The sequence below is a fragment of the Nasonia vitripennis genome, chromosome 5, assembly GCF_009193385.2.
Source record: "Nasonia vitripennis strain AsymCx chromosome 5, Nvit_psr_1.1, whole genome shotgun sequence".
Classification (NCBI taxonomy): Eukaryota; Metazoa; Arthropoda; class Insecta; order Hymenoptera; family Pteromalidae; genus Nasonia; species Nasonia vitripennis.
This window is the reverse complement of record NC_045761.1, coordinates 5,214,460-5,238,562: the sequence shown is the minus strand read 5'-3', so window position 1 is coordinate 5,238,562 and position 24,103 is coordinate 5,214,460. Positions and strand designations below refer to the sequence as shown.

The following is a 24,103-nucleotide window of genomic DNA, read 5'->3' as shown; positions in this document are numbered from 1 at the left end:
TTTACGCCTATAGCATAATGCGCGTCTGAACTATATACGCGTATCGCCGCTCGAGATGTATGATTTATAATCGATTCAGAATCGGCGATAAATTTTCTCAGCGCTCCTTCTTTCTCGGATTTGCAGCTATAGTTATCTCTAGCTCTCGGCTGTCAAACGCAATGTATAATAGTCGTAACATTACGTTGTAGATTACGTGTGGAAGAGATATCGGCCGAAGCGCGTATAACGAAGACGCGAGCGAGTCGATCGTATAAAGGGGCATTCCTTGAACTGGGCCGGCTCAGTGTCCGCCGAATTATCGACGGCTCGTGTGGTCTGTTCTGTCATCGTCGCGGCGAAGAGGCTTGTTTTCGTGCCCGAGGATCCTTGGAAAAGTACCCGCACAGTGCGTAACAATCGATCCAGCGAATTATCTCATCCCAGTGAAGGCTCTCTAAGCGAATCAGTGTCTCTTTGATCGTTTTACTTTTCATCTCCTCTTTTACTCGTCGAATTAGAATTATTTTACGACTCGCGCGACGATAATACACGTATGCCGGCTTTTGCGAGCGGCAATTTGTAGAGCGAAACGTAAAAAGCGACGAGGAACCGGTTTTGCAGCCCCACGCAAAGTCGATCATCGTAGAAAATATCGAAGGCGTTCGGTGTAGGTTCGTTATCTTGCTAAAATTTTAGCTTGCCAACTAGTTTCCTATTCTTTTATTTTATTATTTAGTACACGTCAAAAACTCCTGTGTGGACTGTTCGAGACCTATCGTCATCTCGTGGGAAAAGTTTCAGGAAAATTTCAGTGTACGTAAAATCTCAGTTTTTCAGTCTTCGGTTCGGTGATAAGGGATTCGAAGATTAAATTCGGTATCTCGAATCTCTCTCGCGCTCCGACGTTTCCTCATCGCTTACGACTTGTGTATCTGATTCGTTCCAATGAATAATAAAGTATATACCGTCGATACGTTAGTGATATTATTGCTAAAATAATAACCGACTAAATTCACTTCTTTATCGTTGATTATAGAGTTACGCCTCGACGATAAATTAAAATAACTAAATTTATAAGTCTTCCACTTTATTAGACGTATTTGTATGGATCGAAGATATCAGACCGCGATTTCACGTATCTACAGTACAGGCTAAACTTAACACGCACTTTTTATACTGTGATTTTTTTTCGAAATTCCAATAAAGACATGTACGGCACAATCTTCTGATAACGAACTAATGGAAGGGGAAATCTATATATACACATGCATAAAAAAATTCAATGCGAATCGCGCACGCTTCTAAGAGATACAAGTACTATTTCTGTACACGCGCTGTTGATCTTATAGAGTGTCGAAACGGAGTATCTTGGTGATTAAGTGCATCGCACGCTTCGCTTATTTGCACATAATAAATTATCGTATATTGTTGGAACGCGTAAGAAATCGGATGATGATATGACGATGTTTAACGATTGGCGTTGACTAACAGTTTCAGCACTATTATTAAACTATTGATTAACTTTGTTGTTGGTCCGCGGTAATTGACAAACATATTTATAAGCGATGCAACGATTGATTATAGGAATCACGTTTATTGCGCTATCCTTCGCGCTTATTATTTCGCTCCGTGTTGAGTGAATAATTAGCGGATGAAACGTCGAGTACACACCTATTATTGTTTTGATTTCCTGCGAATTATCGTTCGCTGCTATCAAAATAGATCAGATTTTTACTTATCGCGTTATTGCCGCACGGATAAAGAATGTACACTGATTTGATTAGACGGCTGCGTTATCCAATCAATTACGTTGTGTGAATATAATCGTGTGTTCCAGTTAAAAAAGTAAAATACTTAATTCAATTTTCAATTTTCAGCACAAGTTTCAATCAGTCAAAAGGCATGTCTCTGTCACGACTCTCCTCCGCGCGACGTCTGCTCAGCAGCAGCAGCAGCAGCAGCAGCAGCAGCAGGTCAGCATCGGCTGTTCTTCATCAGACGAGCCGCAACGTCTCCTCGCAGGAGGTGTTCGAGCGCGAGCACAAGTACAGCGCGCACAACTACCACCCGCTGGAGGTGGCCCTGAAGCGCGCCGAGGGTGTCTTCATGTACGACTGCGAGGGCAAGCGCTATTACGACTTCCTGAGCGCTTACAGCGCGGTCAACCAGGGCCACTGCCACCCGCGCATCTACAAGGCCATGATGGAGCAGGCCAAGCAGCTGACCTTGACCTCGCGAGCCTTCTACGCGGACGCGCTCGGCGAGTTCGCCGAGTACATCACGGGACTCTTCAAGTGAGTGCGAGCCTATTATACGTATTGGGGTCGATGAACCGTACTCTATGTGTAAGCTACCGCAGTGTACGCGCCGCGGCGCTATCATTACGAGCATAATACGCAGCTCGCCCTTTACGCGCGCGAGAGCGACCGTGGGATTTCTTTCGCGGGAAGGTTTTTGCTCCTTAATTGTAGACGCATATTACTGCTGGAATTTTTATCTTTAATCTCTCTGCGCCAGATTGAAGTTGAATCCATGCATATGTTAGAACTGAGCTCTGAATGCGAGAAAGAAAAATTGAATTAAATGAAAATCTGTATGTACGCAGGTACGACAAGTGGCTGCCGATGAACACAGGAGTCGAGGGCGGCGAGACGGCTTGCAAGCTGGCCCGTCGCTGGGGCTACGACCGCAAGGGCATCGAGCGTTACCGGGGCAAGATCATCTTCGCCGAGGGCAACTTCTGGGGCCGCAGCATGAGCGCCGTCTCCTCGTCGACCGACCCCTCGAGCTACGCCGGCTTCGGGCCCTTCATGCCCGGCTTCGAGATCATCCCCTACGACGACCTCGAGGCTCTGAGGAAAGCCGTCGCCGACCCGAACGTCTGCGCCTTCATGGTCGAGCCCATCCAGGGCGAGGCCGGCGTCGTCGTGCCCAAGGTGCGCCAAAACTTCTTACAATCATTGCGTGTAATACCTACGTATCTGTACGAACAAATGTCATGATAATTCTGGCAACGTAGGAGGGCTACCTGCGCGGCGTGCGCGACATCTGCACGAAGAACAAGGTGCTGTGGATCGCGGACGAGGTGCAGACCGGTCTGGCGCGTACCGGTCGCCGTCTGGCCGTCGACCACGAGGACGTCAAGCCCGACATCCTGATCCTGGGCAAGGCTCTCTCCGGTGGCTTCTACCCCGTCTCCGGTGTCCTCGCCAACGACGAGGTCATGCTCACCATCAAGCCCGGCGAGCACGGATCGACCTACGGAGGTAATCCCCTCGGCTGCAGGATCGCGCTCGAGGCCCTCAGGGTGCTCGAGGAGGAGAAGCTCGCGCAGAACGCCGAGAAACTTGGTGAGTTTATCAATGGATCATTTTTCGCCCTCGAAAATTCCGAAATCGGACATTTTATACCGAAACGATCGCCGCATTGCAGGTCAGATTCTGCGCGCCGAGCTGAACAAACTGCCGAAGGAGGTGGTGACCTTGGTGCGGGGTAAGGGTCTGCTCAACGCCATCGTCATCAACGAGAAGATCGACGCGATGGAAGTCTGCCGTCAGATGAAGGACGAGGGTCTGCTGGCCAAACCGACCCACGGACACATAATCCGCTTGGCCCCGCCGCTCGTCATCACCGAGGAGCAGGTCCACGAGTGCGTCGACATCATCAAGAAGGTCATCTCCCGACAGAAGATCTGAGCGAAGAGAGAAGCATTTTTTATCTGACCTGGACTTATTAATCGGGTCTGGTTCGTTTTCTCAGCGGATGCTTTAATGATTCAGACGAATGAAGAGATCAATTATGGACAAATAAACTAGCTGAGAATTCGATTTGAGCACAATGCGAGAAAATCGCGTTATCCAATCAATCGAGTCAATTTTATCTTAATGCTATTCGAACTTATGTTTTGAGAAGCAGTCTGCACGTATATGCATGTACCAAGGCTTCGATCACCGATATTTGTATAACGCATGCATGAAATAAAGTATTACTTTTGTATTAAACGTACGTGTGTCGTATTGTTTTTAGCGCCGAGTGTAAGACTCGACCTGCAGCGTAGAAAGCGATGTTATCGAAAAAAGTTACAAAAAAAAATGTATTACCTGTTTTCGTTTTATCGAAAAAGGGGGGCTGGCAAATTCGCCCGGGGTATTCGCGACGACGCTGAAAAATGTTTGCAGCGGCTCAAGAGATTAAAATGTTTGTCGCTTTTGATGCACGAGATGGTCGATTAACGAAAATACGACGAGATAAGAGATAAAAAGCGAGCTATGCATACAAGAGAGAGAGGGAGAAAGCGAAAAAAAGACAAAAGGCCGCGCAGAGGAATTTCCAGATCGAAGGTAATTTTTCTTATCTCCTCGGCGCTCTCGTAAATATTTGTGTGTGCGTGTAATTTTGAAAGTTAGCTTCCGATGTACAGCGCGCGCCCGTATTATTCCACTTGTGAATCACCCGAATTTTCGGAAATTTTCTTATCGCGTGCTGCGTGCACGAGACCGCTAAAATTCCCACAAAATTTCAGTCGATGCTTCTAGCGCTTTCCCGAACGCGCGTATCTATACAGGAGCCGATCGGAAAACTCGCTCTTTTTCAGTAAACTTGCTCTCGAATTCACCTCGAAACGTAGGCGTCGCTTGTGCACACACGGACTCGATGGCGCCGCTAATCTCGCCTCGCGAAGCGCCCTTATCTTTATTATCGACGCATGGATTCGCGCTGCGCTACACATACAGTCAGCGGCTCTCAGACGCGTCGTGTATGCACAACAAGAAAACAGCCAACAATAAACAAGAGCTGGAGACGGAATGATGATCCTACTAATGCGGTCCGCACTTAGCTCGCTCTCTCGAGGCAACTATAAATGCCGCGAGCCTTTTCGAAATCGTCGGAATCGGTATCTAACGCTGCCACGGTGCGGATCACGATCTCGGGACGCTGCTTTAATATTATTGTATATTCACGAATGCACGAGTATAGAGCGATGAAGCGAGTCAGCCGAAGACTACTGTCCAGCATTCGCGAGAGCCCGGCGCAGGGCTGCAGGTCGCTGTCCACCCGAGAGATCATCGAGCGAGATGAGAAACACGGCGGCCACCACTTCAAGACGCTGCCAGTCGTGCTGGAGCGCGGCGAGGGTGTCTACTGCTGGGACAAGGAGGGCAAGCGGTACATCGACATGTTGGCTGGCTTTGCCACGATGAGTCAAGGACACTCGCATCCCAGGATCGTAGCGGCCATGAGGGACCAGGTGGGCAAACTCGCCCACACCTCCAGGGCGTTCTACAGCGAGCACCAGGGCGCGCTCGGGGAGTACCTCAGCAAGCTCACCGGCTACGACAGGTTCCTGCCCATGAACACCGGTGAGATATGGTTTGCGAAAATTTATGCAGCGTTCGTTACGTTAATTCAATTGGAAAAGTGAAGTGTTGAATAAACGAGATTCGCTCGTTTGTCCCTGCTAATAAATGATTGATTCGGCAGTTGCGGCTCCTCGCAAAATTCGATAAAGCCAGGATGATTCTTTTATTCGACTCATCATAACTGAAAAAAATATAAAAACCGCGATCGATACTTCCCTACCTGTAGCTGTGTATACACGATTATAGCTATAGAAATTAGAATGTCTGATCGACGCCTAGTATATCGTAATTAATTCGGTAGTCTGCAGCGTCGAAAAATTAAAAAATAATTTATTCTTCCCGATAATTTTAGCAACGTCGGACATAACAACTTATAATTATACTTCCTGGAATCGTCGGGTGAATTTGATACAATAAAAAATCGGTTCGCAGGCGTGGAAGCGGGCGACACAGCGCTGAAGATCTCCCGTCGCTTCGGCTACAGAATCAAGAAGATCCCGAGCAACCAAGCGGTGACGATATTCGCCAAGGGTAACTACTGGGGCCGATCTCTCGCAGCCGTGTCCGCCTCGACGGACCCCAACAGCTACACGGACTTCGGACCCTTCATGCCCCTCTTCGAGAGCGTCCCCTACGACGACCTGCACGCGCTCGAGCAGAAGTTCAAGGAGAATCCCAACATCTGCGCGTTCATGGTCGAGCCGATCCAGGGCGAGGCCGGGGTCAACGTTCCATCGGTATGAGCGATCGGTTGAACTTATCACACTCGGCTTTACACTCACAGCCCCGACTTGTTTAACGATGATGGATGCATCGGAATTGTTTGCAGAACGGTTATCTCAAAGGCGTGAGGGAACTGTGCACCAAGTATAACGTGCTCTGGATCGCCGACGAAGTCCAGACCGGACTCGGCCGTACGGGCAAGAGGTTCGCGGTCGACCACGAGGGCGTCAAGCCCGACCTCCTGGTGCTCGGCAAGGCTCTCTCCGGCGGCATGTATCCGGTCTCCGGTGTCCTCGGCATGGACAAGGTCAGCGATTCTGAAACGAAAATCATCGTTACATCAAGCTCTCGGAATTATAATCATGACAATGTCCCTTCTTACAGATCATCCTGGCGCTGGAGACGGGCGTGCACGGTAGCACGTTCGGCGGCAGTCCTCTGGGCCAGAGGGTCGCCCTCGAAGCGATGAAGGTCCTCGAGGAGGAGAAGCTCGCGGATAACGCCGCGAAGATGGGCGAGATCGTGAGGACGGAGCTCGAGAAGATACCCAAGGATATCGCCCTGGAGTTCAGAGGCCGAGGACTGCTCGCGGGCCTGAAGCTCAACCCAGGTATGCTTCTATTATATTACATTCTTCCGTAAGATGTGGTGCACGTCTGACGATGTTCTGTTCCACGTAGATTTCGCGAACGGCTGGGACATCTGCGCGAAGCTGATCAAGCAGGGCCTGCTGACGAGACCGGCGCACAATTACATTATCAGGATATCGCCGCCGCTGTGCATCAACGAGGAACAAATACGAACGGCCTTGGATATCATCACGAAGACTCTGCTGACGCACAAGAAGAACTGAGAGCTTTTGATACTTTAAATTTTATACTTCTAGCTTATCGTTATAATTAAGCTTGATCAATATGTGTAGACTGATAATTTCGTTAAGTATAAATTGTATTTCTGGCAATTATTAAAACGACAAAAACGTTCATTCTTTATGTACAGAATAATATGATACACGTGTAAAATACTCTCGGGGCAAATTTCATTCCGAGTGCTTTTTCGAATGGCGCTTCAAGCTGAATGCCTGGGAGAATACCTGCTCGCATTGGTCGCACTTGTACATTTTCAAACCCGTGTGCAGGTTGACGTGGCGTTTCAAATGACTCGCCAGTTTGAATCGTTTTCCGCACATGCGGCACTGGAATTGCCGGACCGAATCGTGCGACGCCTCGTGACTCTTCAAATGACTAGACTGCGCGAAACTCTTTTCGCAAGTTTTGCACTTGAACGGCTTGACTTTCGTGTGAATTCTCATGTGTTCTACGAGGTTGCTCTTCTGATTAAACGATTTATCGCACAAGTCGCACTTGTGAAACCTGGCGAACTCGTGGGACCTCATGTGAGTCTTCAACGCGTACTTCTGGTTGAACAGTTTGTCACAGATATCGCAGTGGAACAAGTCCTTGCCCGTGTGAAATTTCATGTGTCGCTTGTAGCTTTTGGCAAATTGAAATTGCTTCTTACACTGCGCGCACTCGAAGGAGGCTGTCCTTTTTACCGGTTTAGCGTCGTGGGATTTCATGTGGTCCGCCAAGTACGATGGATAGGAGAATATCTTTTGGCAGATCTTGCATCGGTGAACGTTTGTTTGCGTGTGCAGTCTCGAGTGGGCAGTGAGTTTACTTCTCGAGGAATAAGACTTGCCGCAGTCCATACATTTGAATGGCTTTTTTCTATCGTGGGTAGCTTGATGAGCTAAGAGTTTGGACTTTTGACTGAATAATCTGGAGCACGTTTCGCACTTGAATCTATTCTTCTCGGGAATTTCTTGAGGCTTCGAACGCGCCATAGATTCTGGCTCTTGAGAAATAACTCTCGTACTGATTACACTCACCTGGTCGGAATACTTTCCATTAATGGAGTTTGAGAATGTCAGATCTTGAAAACTACTTTCGCAATCTCGTTTCATTTTATTGTACGCAATACTTTCAGTGGGTTGTTGCACGGACTGGCTTATGCATCTCTCGTAACTGTGATTCCTTTCAAGATGATTGGAGTTCTCTTCGACTTCAATATTAACTTCATCGCTTGATATATCAACGTTATCCGAATTGTGAGTTATACAGTGATTCTCTAACTGAGTTCTATTGGTGAAAGTGCAGTGACACAGAGAACACTGCAATGCACAAGATGCTCTGTTCTGTATTGTATTATGCCTAGTGATTGGGTCAAAGTCATCTGGCCTTAGACTTTCATGGCTTATGGAACCACCACTGTACCTGCTCAAATTAAGATAGTTATTGTGCGACTCAACAATGTGCATATGCTGAGGTATGTTATCTTCTTCTCTGTAGAACGGAGGATGCAGTCGATTGTGCAGATACAGCTCCTGATGGTTTGCCAGAGCTCTGCAATCGCTTGGCTTCAGCGCCTCTTGAGAATACTGAAATGGCACAAAACTGGGAGTTTGCTGATACGCTTTGCAAGGAAGAACATTTTGCCGTACTCTTTCCTTGGATACTCTGACAGCTGCTTGCCTCAGAGCTTGATCCGCAGCTCGGCACTGCTCTCTAAAGAGCAGGGCGGATTCTGCTCTTGTCACGCATCGATCACACATCTTTTCTGGAAGACCATCGCCTTGAGCAACCTGGAAAATATTATGTTTGTAGTGCATGCACAAGTGCAAAACTAGCATATTCATAGAGCGTTGGTAACCTCCAAACAAGAGAGAGACTGCAATTTGGCACCGAGAGATGATTCGGCTGGACCAATGAATAAACAAACCATCTTGTCGTTGTCTTCCCTCAAACAAGTTCTGCAAACTTTGCTGATATTTTCACTGTCGATCGTTTTCGTGACGATAAACATTTTACACTTGATTCCACTTTGGATCCCTTACTTTTGTTTATTTATCACCTGTTCAATTTCATGGCTCGAGAGAAGAAATTCGTACTGTTTTTGCACCTCTCGCACAAGTTCTTGCAGTCTCGCAGGTTATGATTTTTTCGCATTCTTGTTTACAAACTCACTCGATGCGAGGCGATGTGTGTTACTATAATACTTATATATAAAGCGCCGCATGATAGTATCGTAGATTCATTAAAGATGGTGCCACCGTTTGCGACACCACCGACGGCAAATGTGCCTCAGTTAACAAGGCTTGTTAAATATGAAAAGTTGATGAATGCTTAAGTGCTTTTTTTTGACTTAATAGTATCATTAAAACAATATTATTTTCAAATAAATATGGCCATTCGATTCGGCCTGACCTTTACGGTAGCTAATCGGTCAGTGAAACCAATAAATTATAATATATATCTATACAATACGTGCACGCATAATGTATAATGTCCCGACGAGTCGATATTATAAATTATTATACACCCGCCAATCATAATGTTATAAACAACGTAGACGTCAGCTTTTTGTTGGCTACTCGTTCGCATTGTTCGATCTATTACAATCGATTCCTATATACAGCTACGTAGACGCGCACACGCACGCGATAAGCGCAAATTAAAAGAAAACATCGTGAGCATCGGCGGCGGATAATCCGTCTCTTTCTCTTAACCGGCTATAACTATCCACATATGCAAATCGATCAGCGCAGCCGGTATTCATTAGCCGACGATTTTGGTATCGTATACGCGCGGAGGATTTCCAAACAATCAAACTTTGTTTGCAAATAAAATCGACGAACGCGAGCGATGATTGAAAGCGGTTAATATAATATGAGTATGAGTATTATATATAGACGATGCATGCATTCGTAAGATATAATCACATAATTGGCAGCACAGATAAACATGCATAATAATAAACAGCGAATATTATACGCAAAGCTGGCAAATCGATTTTTTGTTCTCTCTTTCACGCGCATAAAAATACAAGCCGTCGGCGATCCGATTCTGAAGTCCTCATCAAACGAATTTGTACACCCGATTTTCAGCTCTCGTGCGTCGAAAAAAAGAGGAAAAAAATAAACGAAAAAAAAATCACGTACGTCGCCGCGATATAACGGCAAATTAATCCTCGTGAACGCGTGAGTGAGCGGAAAAAACGGCGTTCCGCTAAATGACAATCAGTCATGAATGAAAAACCGACGAGGACCCGAGGACGAATCGCGGCTGCTGTATAGTATATATGTATACACTACATACGTCGTGCGTGTAGGCCATCGAAATTTGTTGATTCTCTTTTCTCCACCGTCGCGGATTGTCGGGTAAAACTAGTGCGCCGCGCTTGGCATATCCATATGTATAGAATACACACACACACACACACACACACACACATATATACACATATAGGAGCGCGTCGCGGCTGCGGTATTTGTCACGCGCGTCTACGTGCGCGCAATATCGTAACGGCGGCGCGAGATTACGCTCTTGCGCGAATATGGCAATTGTATCTAGTCATTGTTTGAATATTCGATGAGAGAGAAATAGTATTTTCGCGGCGGCACGATTTTCGCGCTCCCAGCCTATACTGATTGCCCTCGATTTTTTCCATAGCTATGATATAATAGGGAAAAAATGCAAAATATAACAATAGTTATCGATGAGTCGATGAATTTTGTCCGAACTGTAATTCCGTTTGGATAGTTTCGCCGATAGTTTGATCGCCGCGCGGACTTTATGGTATGGTAATTATAATGGATATTGCGTATAGCCTATACGCCTGCACACATGTGGTACCTTCCGTGAATTTGCAAGTTTAACTCAAAAACTCGCGCGACGCTCGTTACGCTATGCGTGCGCGCATCTCTTGTAAACATATATAGTATAAAGTAGAAAAATCTTTAGGAGCTTTACAGACGGCTACATACAGATCGCTGATTGGGATATTTATCGAAGCGAAGGGTAATCGCGCGCGAGAGAGCTACTGGCCGGCATCCATTTATCGACCGCCGCCCATAGGCGCGTTCCTACTCCTGCATGATCTACTATATATGCAGCCGCGCGCGTATATTACACGTGTATATAGCAGCTCTTGCGTGCTTATTATAAAGCCGGCTGTAATATAATGATGGAGCGACGTTATCTCGCGGAGCCGGCCCATGAGACGCGCGCGACTGTGTGTGTGTGTGTGTGTGTGTGTACATATAGTGGGTGCATATGCAGTGCACAGGGCCGGCGTGACGTCAGGCTAACCGCGATTTTGGCAGCGGTCCCTCAGGCTAATATTGCGCGCGGACCAATTGCAGTTCCGATCGAGCGCTCTATTATACATAGAGAGAGAGAGAGAGAGAGAGAGAGAGAGAGAGAGAGAGAGAGAGAGAGAGAGAGAGAGAGAGAGAGAGAGAGATCTGGCACATGGATGTATCGTATCCCCGCTGAACGCTGTCGCCCAGTTCGTATCTTCGCGCTGATGCGATCAGATATAACTAGCTGTGTATAAGCATTATATGCCATACCAGAGCTGCGGCTATAAGGAAATGGGACGTTCAATTCTCTCCTATTGCCTGTATGTATACAGAACGACTTTGAAATGATCCTGCACGTGTCCCGTGACTTTTGAGCAGACACGCCGCAATGATACGATGGAAAGTATATACTTACACACACGCGCGTGGCGCCTGTAGTCGACTTGTCAAGTGCGGGAAGGAGAGGAACCGCAGAGAGAAGGATGATTTAGCGCGCGAACTGAAATTTATGATTGACCGCCGGCGAGCGCGCGATCGAGCGATATCGCGGCGCGGGATATGATGCGTTTTCATTCATCTGCAAATGGAGCGAAGGCTATATACCTCGGTACGCCGCAATTTCTTCTTGTGCGCGCGATCGATGCAAGTCGTACACATTTTACAGAAATCGACGTGTACAGCAAGACTCCCGGGAGTCTTGGAGTGGCGCTCGGAAAATCGTATTAGCTCATTGTGCAGCGTAGTGCACTTGGGTCTTTGAACAAAAGGCTTCGCGCCCTGGCGGTATTCCAAGTCAAACCTACACTGCAAAGTATATACTCGCGCTGATTCGGGGGCTGGAATAAGTATACACAGCTACCGACAAATCGGCGAATTCGAATCAAAAGAGGACACTGTACTTTCGGGCGAATATAATGACGAGTGTACAGCCGACGTAGACACGCGTTATACACATCCCTCGGGTCGCGCGCTATCATTTTGACGCATAGCCCGCCAAGCCCCCGTCAAATATTGCGTATATATAAGCTGCGCGGCGGAGCTTGATTATACGCGCACAGGCTTTAATGAAATCTCGCGTGGATGTTCGCGTAAATCAAGGCTCTCGCGGGACACTGCACCATTTTCAACCCCTTACGCGACGATCAAAGTTTCATTGCGCGTTCGCTAATTCTCTATTCTAATGTGCGAAAGGGATGCCGATTCGAAATCGGATAAAAATCGGTCGTGTACAAGTAAATCACTCGTGAGAATTCTCCTAGAAGAATGCGAGCAGATAGTCTCGAATAAAAGATTCCTCCGGCGTATGATAATATACAGTATTCTCGGAACAAACCGCAAACGGATCTATATGTTTCGATATTCTCCTCGTCGCGGCAGATCGAGCCAAAGCCAGCGATGCGCGAATGTTCCGCATACGCAGGGCCCTCGTGTCCGTATATATATATATATAGAAAAATGCAAGGAAGCGCGCGGACGCAGTTCTTTCTCTCTTTCCTCGCATCGAAATCTCGCGAAACGTCATTTGGCGCAATATGCAGTTATATACCGTGGCGCGCTTCGCTCTCGCTGCGGATCGCGGCCGATTTTCCCGCTCCGACGCGCGCTATATCGAATCCCAATATACGCGCCGCGAAAGCCCCACGGGAATCGCGCGAGTACATATGTGCGTGTATACGTGTAATACACAAGAGTGGCGTGTATACGTATCGAAGCCGCGGCTTTAAATGCGCATCGACGCGCTCGCTCGTTGCTCTATATATACTACTGCGGCTGTGTATGCAAATCGAAAGGGCGCGGGCTTGATTTTCCCTCTGCGAGGCTATTATATCGCGCCGCCGCGGCTGCTACTCTCGAGTTATCGCCTCACGTGCAAAACGAGAGAGAGAGAGAGAGAGAGAGAGAGAGAGAGAGAGAGAGAGAGAGAGAGAGAGAACTGCTTCTGTTGAACGCGGTGTGTGCAGTCTGCAGGGGAATTAGTCTATATAGTTGGATACTTTGTGCACTTTTGGCCTCTCTTTGTATGCCTAATTTCGCCGACTGCGGAATTCGTCCTTTTATCATACGCGCGTCTTTGAGTTGAAGAGCCGTGGAAGCAAAGCTCTCTATTATTGATATGAAGTTTATTGTTTATATGCAGTCCAATTTGATTAGTTTCGATATCGATTTTGCGCGGTTTCGTAGCCGGAAATCAAATTGTATTCTCGGATTACTCGATTCCCATTTTGTATCTCTTAAACCCTCGCGATATAGTCTATACGCACGCGCGAAACTCGATTCGTATCACGCGAATATTAAAATTCGCGCAATAAACGCTCTTTTTTAACCAACGAACGATGCCCCTCAATGCCGTACGAAAAGAGGAAAAATTTTATCATCTCATACAGTTATCCTGCCATTTATTGAACGTTCCTATAATAAATGTATGTCACCCGTCTCTCCCGAGACAATACGTTATAATAATAGACGTACACGGCGACTAAAAACATCGATTTTTCGTTTTCAATTTCACAAAGCATTGCAGTCATCATCCTAATGTCAGCCGAGAGCGATATATTCAAATGATAACGTGGATTTTCAAAACGAATATACCAAAGCAATAATCCGATTACCGTAAAAATACGTTTTCCAATAAACATAATAGCTCACCTACTGGGAAAGCGAAAAATCGTAAAAGCTATTTCGAAGGAAAATAAAAGTTTACAAGAATGAGAAATAGCTTAAGATAAGTAGCAGATTTATTTGACGGATGACGGCGGCAGAAAGTGGAACGAAAATGAGTGAATCGAATAAACATAGCGTGAAATGCGTATACCTATATAAATAGCCAGCAGAAGCTTCGATGGTGAGCGAATTATAATTATTCATTATGCAGTGCGAACGATGATGATTGTTATATAATGTATCGTGCATATTACGCCTCGGATGAGATCGAACAAAGAGTGTAACTTTGAAAGGCTTCGAAACGTCTCGCGATTTTATAACGGTATTTTCGATCAACCATCAATATAATATCATTCGCCAAAACTGGCGGACCGAACGAAATTCAGCCGAGATAAGGCTCACAATAACGCCGACTAGTGGAAAACACACGCAAGCGCATATATATCACAGAGAGAGAGAGAGAGAGAGAGAGAGAGAGAGGGCACATCCGTTCGAAACCGCACATTATGCACCTGTAGCTGCAGCCCCGCATGCGGCCGAGAGAAAAAAAGCATTCCAAACGCCAGCCATCCATGACGACGGTCCCAGAAACTCCCCACGTTCTATGTATTGATATACCTCGTGGAACATCCGCCCTCTCCTTTCCCCAAACGGCACTTCTCTCCCCTCGGAACCATAGCTTCAATACACGCACATAGTAAATACTGTCGCACTCGCACACCTTTATTCCGAGGCACCTCGCAGCGACGAACTTGGCTTCTATGTACATATACTTACACCTGCGAAAAAGAAGTTCTACCTCCTCGGAAAACTCGGCGAAAGAGAAGCGCGCACACAAAGCAACAAAGGCGCTCGAGACGTGCCGGTGGCCCGGATCAGTCCAACTCCGCGCCTGGCCGCACGATCAACAAGTAGTCGCGGCGCTGCCGCTGCGCGCGCGAGCTGCATGCGGGGCACCTATAGCTGTATACTACACACACACACGCATACAGCTGTGGGGAGATGGAGGGGGTGGGGTGCCGCGAGACGAGGACGGCATTCTCCGAACCCGAGCGCTATCTTTCTGCTGACCGTTGGCGATTTCAGCGCCCCGCACAATGGTGCATAGGACCTGCATGTGCTCTGCAAGTCCGCAAAAAAAGACTACATTGAGAAGCTCCGAAAACTCTGAAATCCACTTCTGCAGCGTTATAACACACCTATATGTGCAGCGGCAATAATAGTCGTGCTTCAGCGCGGCGGTGGGGGGGGGGGGGAGAGAACGCGCGGCGTCCCCGCTTTCTCCCTCCCCTCTTGTGGAACGCGCGGCGTGAGTCGTGCGCTCCGTGCCGCCGACTGCTGTTAGTTCGCCGAGCGGCGCCTACGGACGAAGAACCGACCCTACGCGTGCGCGAGCTCGACGCTATACATATACACGTACTCACCAGGATAATTCGGGTCCTTAAAGTGCGCCGAGATGAGGACGACGTCGGTGGCGCGAGTGCGTAGACTCCCGGAGTAGGATCGTAGCTGCTGTTGCTGGTCCTCCGGAATCGGTTGGACGGACATTGAGCGGAGAGATGACGCGGTGACTCGTTCAGTGCATTCCAGAGGTGTCGCAAGCAGAGTTGATGGTGTCTCGTCGCTCGCATACATAGGCAGTGCGTCGCCGAGATCGTAGCTGTATATACGCGTATATACGCGCTTCGTTGGGAGAAAAAATCGGTTCAGTGCGCGAGAGAAGGAGAGTACTTGGAAGAGACGCGAGCGAGCGCCGCGACCGCTAGAGCAGCCGTACTATACAGTGTACGCTCCTGCATCGCGAGCCTCGAGGTTAACAGAGAGGGACCGTGTGCTGTGTATAGTAGCGGCGAGTGAACAAGAGGAGGAAGCAAAGAAACGAAGGAGAAGCAGAAGAAGAAGAAGAAGAAGAAGAAGAAGAAGGAGTCATGGCGAGCTGGCCGCAGCAGGCCCGGCTTTGCCTCTGGGCGAGGCCCAGGACGATGAGTGTGCAGGGGCTCGCGCTCCTCATGCTGCTCTGCGCCGGAACTTTAGGTGAGTCGAGCCTTTCTCCCACTCTCTACACGTAGTGTATACCTGTACTACCTGCGTCTGCGAGTGTGCGCGTGGGTACCTACGGGCCCCTACACACACACACACACACGCGCGCGCGCTCGCGCACACGTACACTGGACGCTACTCGCTGCTCCTCTCGAATGCCGAGAGAGACGCGGCCGATTTCTACAGAACTCGAGAGACGCGGCCTTTTGTGCTACGCGCGAGCACGAGAGGAATGCGCGCGCGATTTTCCCCTGCTTTTCTATATAACACAAACAGCATGTGTGTTTACGCGCGCCGGGGTGACCCTCGCTCCGATTTTGCTATTGTGCGCGCTCTCCGCGTTCGTAATATACCGATGCGGTTAGTCGCGCTTTTAGTTCTCGCTGTACATTCGGTCTCCGAGAAGAAGTGTACGAAGAATCTAGCGCAGCAAGCTTTCCGGAGGAAATAAGAGAGAGAGAGAGAGAGAGCTTCACGTTGATTGGTTAATTTAGCGCGAGAAGAAGTATTTCACACTTAAACTCGAGACTTCGAGGAGAAGGAAAGAGTAATCTGTCTAAGCTTCAAGCTTCGGAATTGCTTTTTCCCCGTCGACTACTTACTTGTATATATCTATATACGCGTAGAGCTGCGGAAAAATTCCCTCTCTCTCTCTCTCTCTCTCTCTCTCTGCGATATATCATTATGCATTTCGCTCGTTTCTAGCGCGTGCTAATTGAAAACTGCGAGCGAATTAAAACGAGAGTGCGAGAATTCGTCCCCTCCGCGTATACGCGCATAAGCGATAACAATGCGTCGAGATTTGCAGCTGCGCTTGCAGTTATCCTCTTAGAATATTATCGTTGTGCAAGAGCGAAAGAGTGAGCGCCAGATGTAATTGTTCTCGAATCGTGCGCGCGGATAACGCATAGGTGTGTACCTACATAGCTGATACACGCGCAAAGTACGTTTAATCAATGAGTCACGCGCGGAACAGCATCAGTCGCAGAGAGAAATTACGAATTGCCGCTGACGCGATGACTCGTGCGCGGTTTTCTCGAAACTCCGCTCGGCGGGAGGAGGAAAAAACGATGACGAGGCCGCGACGCTACGATCTTCGATTTTCATGCTTGACCTGAAACTGCAGTAGGTGTATTTTTTATATAGGTATGACTGACGATTTCGGCTATTAGTATAGGCGCACGTTTTATTAACTTATGTAACTAGTCTCGACGAGAGAATGAACTGGGTCGCTCGTGGCGGATTTTTGCTTTAATTTCATTCGTGAATAAACAAATTGCGCACGCGATATGTTTTAAACTGGGCAACGAATTATTCCAAGCAGTTGTTTATGAAAAAGCATGCGAGAGAACAGATCTCTCGTAACATTCTCTTTGAAAACGTAGTGGACAAAGATATTATCAAAAAATAAAGTTGAAATTTTAATTTTGGAGATTACGTCGTAATTATGTCGGATGCCATTCTACTGTTTAGGCAATTGAAAGCATTAACGAATTTTCTCGGATACTGATTTTCGACATTGTAGTATAGACATTTGATATTTCTGATTTTCACTTTAGTAGCTTGCGGTTTAACTATAATATTCATGCCCAATCCTTCAGTACGCCAATCAATATATAAAATTCAATTATATATAGGTGAATCGAGACTAATCAGTAGTCTTGTAGAAATTAAATTGAAAAAAGCTTAAATTTTCTGCATAAATATAAATTAAAATTAAATAAATTTTCAAAACCGTCAGAAATCTTACGCTCACAAGAGAGAGAGAGAGAGAGACGAAGATAAGCTTTTACTCATAGTCGCTTACACACCAGTGCGTGAATCATCGATACGAAGATAAAGCGCACACCTGATAAGAACGCCAGGTAACGGCTCTGAAAAAATAGCTCAGATAACCTCACCGGAAATGTATTTTGAGCGAGAATCCCTCTTTCTGTTCGCAACACATAAATACCCACATTCGTATTAATGCCCCTCTCTTTCTCCCGGGAAATTCGTAATTTCATTATAATATTGTACTAAAATTAACTTGTACAATAAATCATGGAATTATATTACTCGGATCAAAAATCATTTGTGAACTCGCGTTTACCGGGTATCGGCGTTATTATTTTTCATGGTCCCGATGAAATATTTTTTTTATTTTTATTTCAAAAATAAAATCGGTGTAAACGAGTTTCCCTCGTTATTTACCGCATACCCAGAACACAACTCGGTTGATCGCACGATGAAAAATCGCCCTCTGCACAGCAGCAGCTAATCTCGGCATAATTTTCCGCAACAGCAACAAGAGAGAAGGATGTAATAACCGAGACAATATTCTTTGCGAGAGATTAATAATTCAGTATATACGCGGGGCGCAGGTTTTGCCAGCAGGCGCGCGTAAAAGCGCACAGCGCAGCAGTATTATACACCAGCGCTCCGAGTCTTCTGCTGCGCAGCGCTACAAAGCGTGAGATAGAAAGTTGATTGAACGATGTCATCGGATCCTGCGCAGGCATAGCATAGCTCTCTTTATAAAACACACATATAGAGTGTCTCTCCGTTCACACATGCCTAACTCTCCCTCTCCGACCCTTCATTCCTCAGCCATGCGGCTCTCGCGCGACAAACTGTGCTGCAGCGTATAATGTATCTGTAGACAGTATGTATAGTAGCGTGCGAGGAGCTTACTGAATTACAAAATGTATATACGCGCGCGAAGCGATACACCCGTATGCTGGGCTGCGAGAGTGAGAGAGAGAGAGAGAGAGAGAGAGAGAGAGAGAGAGAGAGAGAGAGAGGGACTCAGAGTTAGCCGTAAACCCGTGGGAATGCCTCACGCTGCAGCCGATACACTATGCAATGCGCCTGTGTATGTGTACGAGGTGCTGGAAAGTCAACGGCGAAGGTTAAGAAGTACATTACTTCTCGACGAGAAAGATCGCGCGCTAATTGAAACAAGGCGCGGCGTTACGTAAAAATGTGTGCGTCGCTCTCTTATCGCTGGCTGTATTGGCGAAAATTCAGAAAAACAATATACTCGAAGAGCTATAATGAAATCGCTCGAGAATACCCCCGCAGCGGAAGGTGAGGAGCCCCGCGCTCGGATCAGCGCAATTTTCAAGTTATACTGCACTTTTTAATTTCTTTTTTTTTCTCTCTCGCGCGCGGGCGCATAACCTTATAATATTCACGCGATCGGGCGCGCGCAGCAGCGGAGAGAGCCGTGTCGCGCTATAAAAGTGCTTTTATTACCGACTTCACTTCTGCATGGCTATATTCGGATTAAATTTCCCGGCAATTCCATTATCACACGGCCAGGCGCCGGAAGCGGCGCGCGTATGATTCGGCAGTCCGTTTTATTTATAGCCGGAAAAGGATAAAATTTTGAAGAGAAACCACCAGAAAGTCTCTGACTGAGTTATACGTCGAATGAAACGTCACCTTTCCAACGGATTCGCAGAACGTCAAAACTATACAGCCGTCAGCAGTGGTAATACTTTATTTCGAGCATTGAATTTCATTGTCAAAACCGTAAATCAAATTTTCGTTGCGTATAATAATAGAATGAAAGAGACTCTCTCTTCGTTCTATCCGCAAGCTCCAATTCGCAAAAACACAAGCGTGCCACAAGTCGACGAAGCAGCCCACATACAACATATCGAGCGATGCTTTTTATACAAAGAAAACGTAGGAAGAGCCTCGCGCGTGAGGCTCTGTCACATATTCGAGAGAACCGGCGTATACTTAAAGCCGTGCACGCAAACAGCGCAAGAGAGAGAAAGAGCTGAGAGTTTCATTTTATTGGCCCCGCCTGTGCTCTAGACAGCTTTTCCGTGCGGCTGCACGACACACAACCAGTTTATAAGACTACTCGCGGCCGCGCGCGTCTATATCCCGTGTTCTCTCGGTCTCTTTCTTATACAGTCCGTGTATATAGTGGAATCAAACCGACGGCGGCAGTAGCAGCGAGTCACGGGGCTGCAAATGGCAGGAAACCAGGCCGCTACTCCGTTCTCCGCACGTACACATGCCACCTGTGTTCAGGTTTTCCTAGCTGTGTGTGTGTGTGTGTGTGTGTGTGTGTTGGTGCATCCGCAAGTGCAGCCTGTAGGAGGATTATGCAAATGGAAAAAACGAAACTCCCCGCGCGGTCGGCCGAGTATCGCGCGCCTTCGACGTTATTTCGCTGTAGTTTGCGTACACGAGCGGGGCTGCAGATCCGCGAGATCTACACGCTACTCTTTCGCCTCCCATTATGGCTATACATGCGATGGATGTATCATCTACTTTCGAGTATAAGTACTCGCGCGCGGCGGTAGAAATAAGTGCAGTCAATCGATATTTCGGCTCTGCACACTTAACGCCACTCGAGAGAGAGAGAGAGAGAGAGAGAGAGAGAGAGAGAGAGAGAGAGAGAGAGAGAAATGTAAACGACTTTGGCTTATTTTCTCTCCCTCGTCGCTCTCTTGTGTTTTCGCGCGCGTTTCGGCAGCTGTATAATTTCGAGGACGCTTATTTCTCCTGCGATCTTCCGGGGTATAATACGGAAAATGAACCGGCGTTGCTTGAAAAAAGCGGCCCCGCTCAACAGTCAAGCTGCTCTCTGCTCTCCACTTATTCACTTACAAACGATTTTCGCCATTGAATTTTTTTTTAACCTCCTGGCTTCTTAAGCTCTATGTGTCTTATTCGTTCGAACCGAGCTAAATTCGTCCTCGCAATTCGATTGTTATTAGCAGGCTGACGATCAATTGACGGTCCTCGCAGTGTACTAAAGCGAAAAACAGAGAGAGAGTGTGTGTGTGTGTGTACAACGTGCATTGTATAGATATAAGCATCGGAGCGCCTCGGGACGAGAAACGCAAAAAGAGCGAGGAAGGAGAAAAGGGAGCAAAGCCCAAGAAACGGCGCGCTTGGTATGGGGGTATATAGGTATAGCTATGTATATACGTACACAGCGGCGGCGGGGGAACGAAGAAAGAACAACGAAACGAAAGACCGACGAGCGCGAGAGAGCGAGCGAGCAATAAGTGGGGGGAGAGCGGGGTCGGCGGCCGTTTATTGTAGGTGCAGCATTGCCGCCGCGCTGTAGAGAGAGAGAGAGAGAGGGACGAATATACGGGGCTCTCGATCGCGCGGAGTAGGGCCGTACGGCCCGTCGGCTGTGCCCTGCACCACTGCCACACCTGGTCTCTCTCTCTCTCTCTCTCTCTCTCTCTCTCTCTCCTGGCGTGTACTGCACGCGTGAATGAAGACAGGAATCCGGTTTTCGTGCTATTTTCTCACTGCCGCAGCGAATGTGTTATATATACGTGTGCGCTTGCGCTGCGGAATATTCAATGATTATAATCAAGAGTATCGATGAGCCGCTCATATCCCCGAGAGCTCAGTGGATTTACTTATAATTCGCCGTAAACGAGTATCGACTGCTACTTAATGCGTTTAAAATTGTATACACACACGCGCGCGCGCGCGACTACTGCACGACGTTGAGACGCGCGAGGATCTAGAGAAAAAGTTTATCTCCTTCATACATCCAACAGCAGCGCGATAGACAGCGAGCAGCAATGTCTCGGCTCTCAGAGCCAACTTTATACGTGAACTCCCTCGCGGTGTGTCTTTGTATAGCGACTGGCGAGAGATAAAAAATTCGCCATCCAAGAGAGAGACAGAAAATAAAGTTTCTCTCTCTCTCTCTCCGGCATTTTTGACCGTTTTGCGCAGGTATATATGTATAGAGAGAGAGAGAGAGAGAGAGAGAGAGTCGCCAGCAAGGTAAACGATCGAGTCACACACGCATCGCGCGAGAAGGAACGGGCTGAGAAGGCAAGAAAAAGAATTCCTAACCGGCTGATTCATCCCAAGCCTCGACGACGTACATACTATACGCTCTTCTCGTGTGACACGCCACGACACACGGCTGTAAGTATAGCGCGGCTTTACGACTTCACGTACCACGACTCCACCTTGTAGCGGCAGCAGTGCTGTAACTAGAGCTCGCTAGCTGCTCTCTTTTCTTCCGGCGCTGCTTCTCATAGAGCGTAAGCCATTTAACTCGTTAAAAATAATAAAATGGGATTATACTCCGCGCGAGTGGCTGCTATTGTCGTAAACAGCGTAAGACGAGAGATCGAGCGCTGCGGAGTCTATCCCCCCTCCTCCTGCGGATTTCCCAGCATTATCAGTACGCGGCCGGCCGAGTACGAGGGGGAGAGAGAGCTAGAGCCAGACCCGATAATTCACGCGTTCATTTCGGCGCCGGTTATCGCGGAGAACGAAAGTGGGCCTCCTTAATCACATCTGCTCTGCTCTCTCTTTCCTGATTGAAATCTTATGTATATATATTCACGCACACACACAGACGTGCAGAGTACAGATATGGAGTGCGCTTTGAGATATACGTACACGCATCGGACTGGGAAATTTCGCCTCGCGTACACACACACACACAGGGCATCAGTATAGGGAGAGCGCGCGCTTTAATCTTCTGATTTTATCCCTTTCAACGGAGTAATCGAGCATCGCCGACTCGATTTCAAGACGCTTTGAATGCCCCGCCGGATAGCGCTCCCCCGATACACTACTCTAGCGCTGCATACTGCTCCGGATTACTCGGTCGTAGCAAACGGGAAATTTTTCCTTTCTCATCAAAAGATAGGGCGCGCGTAGTGTGCTCTCTGCGTCGAAAAGGGAGCGGCTTCTTAAACGTGCTCTGCGCTGAAAAATGGGAAAATTAAATTTGCGCAGAGAAAGAGAGCCGGCAATCGGCGGCGGCGTCCCGAACACACACAAAGTATGCGGGAGAGCCTTATGCCGGTAATGGAAAGATCGGCCGGAGATTTTAGAAAACTATCGCGCCGGAAGTTTTAATAAGCCGTCCGCGCTGCGGCTTCTTTCCCAGCTCTTACGTATGTATGCACGCGAATCAAAGGGAGAAGAAGAAGAAGCCATTATAAATCGATCTCGCGTACACAGAGCCCTGCTATATATACGGGAGGAGATTTCCCGCATTGAGGACGACGAGTATAAGGGGCTTTGATCTCAGCCCATCGAAGCATTTCCAAAGGTTAATTAAACAGCACAGCGAAAAGCATAAGCGCGAGAGATGTATATACGTATACACGCAGGAGGCGAGAGGAGCAGCTCCGCAGTGTAACTATTCGGAGCACGCCGCTTATTTCCGCCGGCCTGCGGAATGACTTAAGTGGACTGTGTGTTGGTAAGTCCGACGACGACGAGGAGATAGCGCGCTCCGCTCGAGAAAGAGAGCCAAGAGCGACGTTGCCAGACGTGCAGCAGCAGCAGAGCAGCAGCAGCCGAAGGGCGACCCGCATCTTGGCGGCCGTCAGCCCGCGCGCTAAACGCCGTACGCTGCAGCGGCAGCGCTCTCTCTCTCTCTCTCTCTCTCTCTCTCTCTCTCTCTCTCTCTCTCTCTCTTTGTATGACTCTCGGACGCGATTCAATCTCTTTCTGCGAGACACGTCGCGACGACGTCTCCTGTACACACACACACACACACACACACACACACACACACGTATGTATTATACGCCGTTGCTGCTGCTACAGCTCTCCGGAAGCTGGGCCGTCCTTTCTCTTTTTCCGTTATTCAAGGCTTCGCTCTTTGCTTTATTACGTGTGCTCTCTCGCTTGGCGTGTGTATATACTTTCGTAGGACCCGCGCGCCGCACACATACTGAGTCAGCGAGCTCCCTTTCTTTGGTCATTGTTTCCTCTCTGCAAACCAGCGTCTTTCGCGTTTGTTCTGCTACTGCTTTATTGTCGCGCCTTGTATTTTCGTGGGAGGCTTGTGTGCGCCCCCCCCCCCCCCCCGAGAGAGAGAGAGTCCAATGTTCGCTCTTTCTCTCTGAATTCGTTGATTGGTTACTGTAGCTTTGGACTGTACGGGTGTATTTTTTATACGCGTCGGAGATTTTTTCGGAAAAGTTTTCTACTTCCGATGTCTCGCGTTTCGAATTTTCGGAAATGCTTCGCGTTTTATTTCCTTCGAACTCGGTGGGGAAAAAACCTCGGGAAAAACGCCCTTCCGTTCAAACATCCCCGTAAATTTCACCTTTGATCCGGTGCACGCGTAATATTTTTTGCGATTCGTTCACTCGCTGCCGCCGATAATTTTGCAGTTCCCTAATTAGCAATTTCAAACTCTGCGCGCGTCGAGAGAGGCAACATTGACGCCTCTGTAATTCCA

The 24,103-nt window shown here is 47.9% G+C and overlaps 4 protein-coding genes across 9 annotated transcripts in view; 3 read left to right on the top strand and 1 right to left on the bottom strand.

The window, feature by feature from the left end:
* The first annotated feature begins 30 nt into the window (after positions 1-30).
* On the top strand, positions 31-3,978 carry LOC100119865 (ornithine aminotransferase, mitochondrial). Of its 5 annotated transcripts, none has more exons than XM_016988261.3 (6): positions 286-653; positions 719-795; positions 1,860-2,276; positions 2,588-2,918; positions 3,002-3,332; positions 3,415-3,978. In XM_016988261.3, exons 3-6 carry the CDS (start codon positions 1,885-1,887, stop codon positions 3,675-3,677), a joined length of 1,317 nt encoding a protein of 438 aa, XP_016843750.2. In that variant the 5' UTR covers positions 286-653; positions 719-795; positions 1,860-1,884; the 3' UTR covers positions 3,678-3,978. The 5 variants fall into 5 exon arrangements, with proteins under 5 accessions (XP_016843749.2, XP_016843750.2, XP_016843751.2 ...); XM_031932232.2 differs by having other exon boundaries at positions 410-649; XM_016988260.3 differs by lacking the exon at positions 719-795 and having other exon boundaries at positions 31-388.
* A 795-nt stretch (positions 3,979-4,773) lies between these two features.
* Positions 4,774-7,050, top strand: LOC100119896 (ornithine aminotransferase, mitochondrial-like). The gene is made up of 5 exons (XM_001603549.5): positions 4,774-5,342; positions 5,775-6,079; positions 6,172-6,372; positions 6,450-6,675; positions 6,746-7,050. Exons 1-5 carry the CDS (start codon positions 4,844-4,846, stop codon positions 6,916-6,918), a joined length of 1,404 nt encoding a protein of 467 aa, XP_001603599.4. The 5' UTR covers positions 4,774-4,843; the 3' UTR covers positions 6,919-7,050.
* LOC100678064 (zinc finger protein 808) lies at positions 5,653-10,287 on the bottom strand. Its single transcript, XM_016988289.3, has 3 exons — positions 8,778-10,287; positions 6,448-8,709; positions 5,653-6,382 (listed from the first exon to the last, which is right to left on the bottom strand). The coding sequence occupies exons 1-2, from the start codon at positions 8,928-8,930 to the stop codon at positions 7,105-7,107; spliced, it is 1,758 nt and encodes a 585-aa protein (XP_016843778.1). The 5' UTR covers positions 8,931-10,287; the 3' UTR covers positions 5,653-6,382; positions 6,448-7,104.
* A 4,464-nt stretch (positions 10,288-14,751) lies between these two features.
* The window catches only part of LOC100119960 (DE-cadherin), a 45,093-nt gene continuing 35,741 nt past the window's right edge, over positions 14,752-24,103 (top strand). Inside the window, exon 1 of one of the 2 annotated variants that reach the window (XM_031931666.2) lies at positions 14,752-15,903. In XM_031931666.2, the coding sequence (XP_031787526.1) occupies positions 15,798-15,903 (106 nt within the window). In that variant the 5' untranslated portion in view covers positions 14,752-15,797. The remainder of the gene's footprint in view (positions 15,904-24,103) is intronic. The other variant, XM_001603599.6, reaches the window with a different exon arrangement.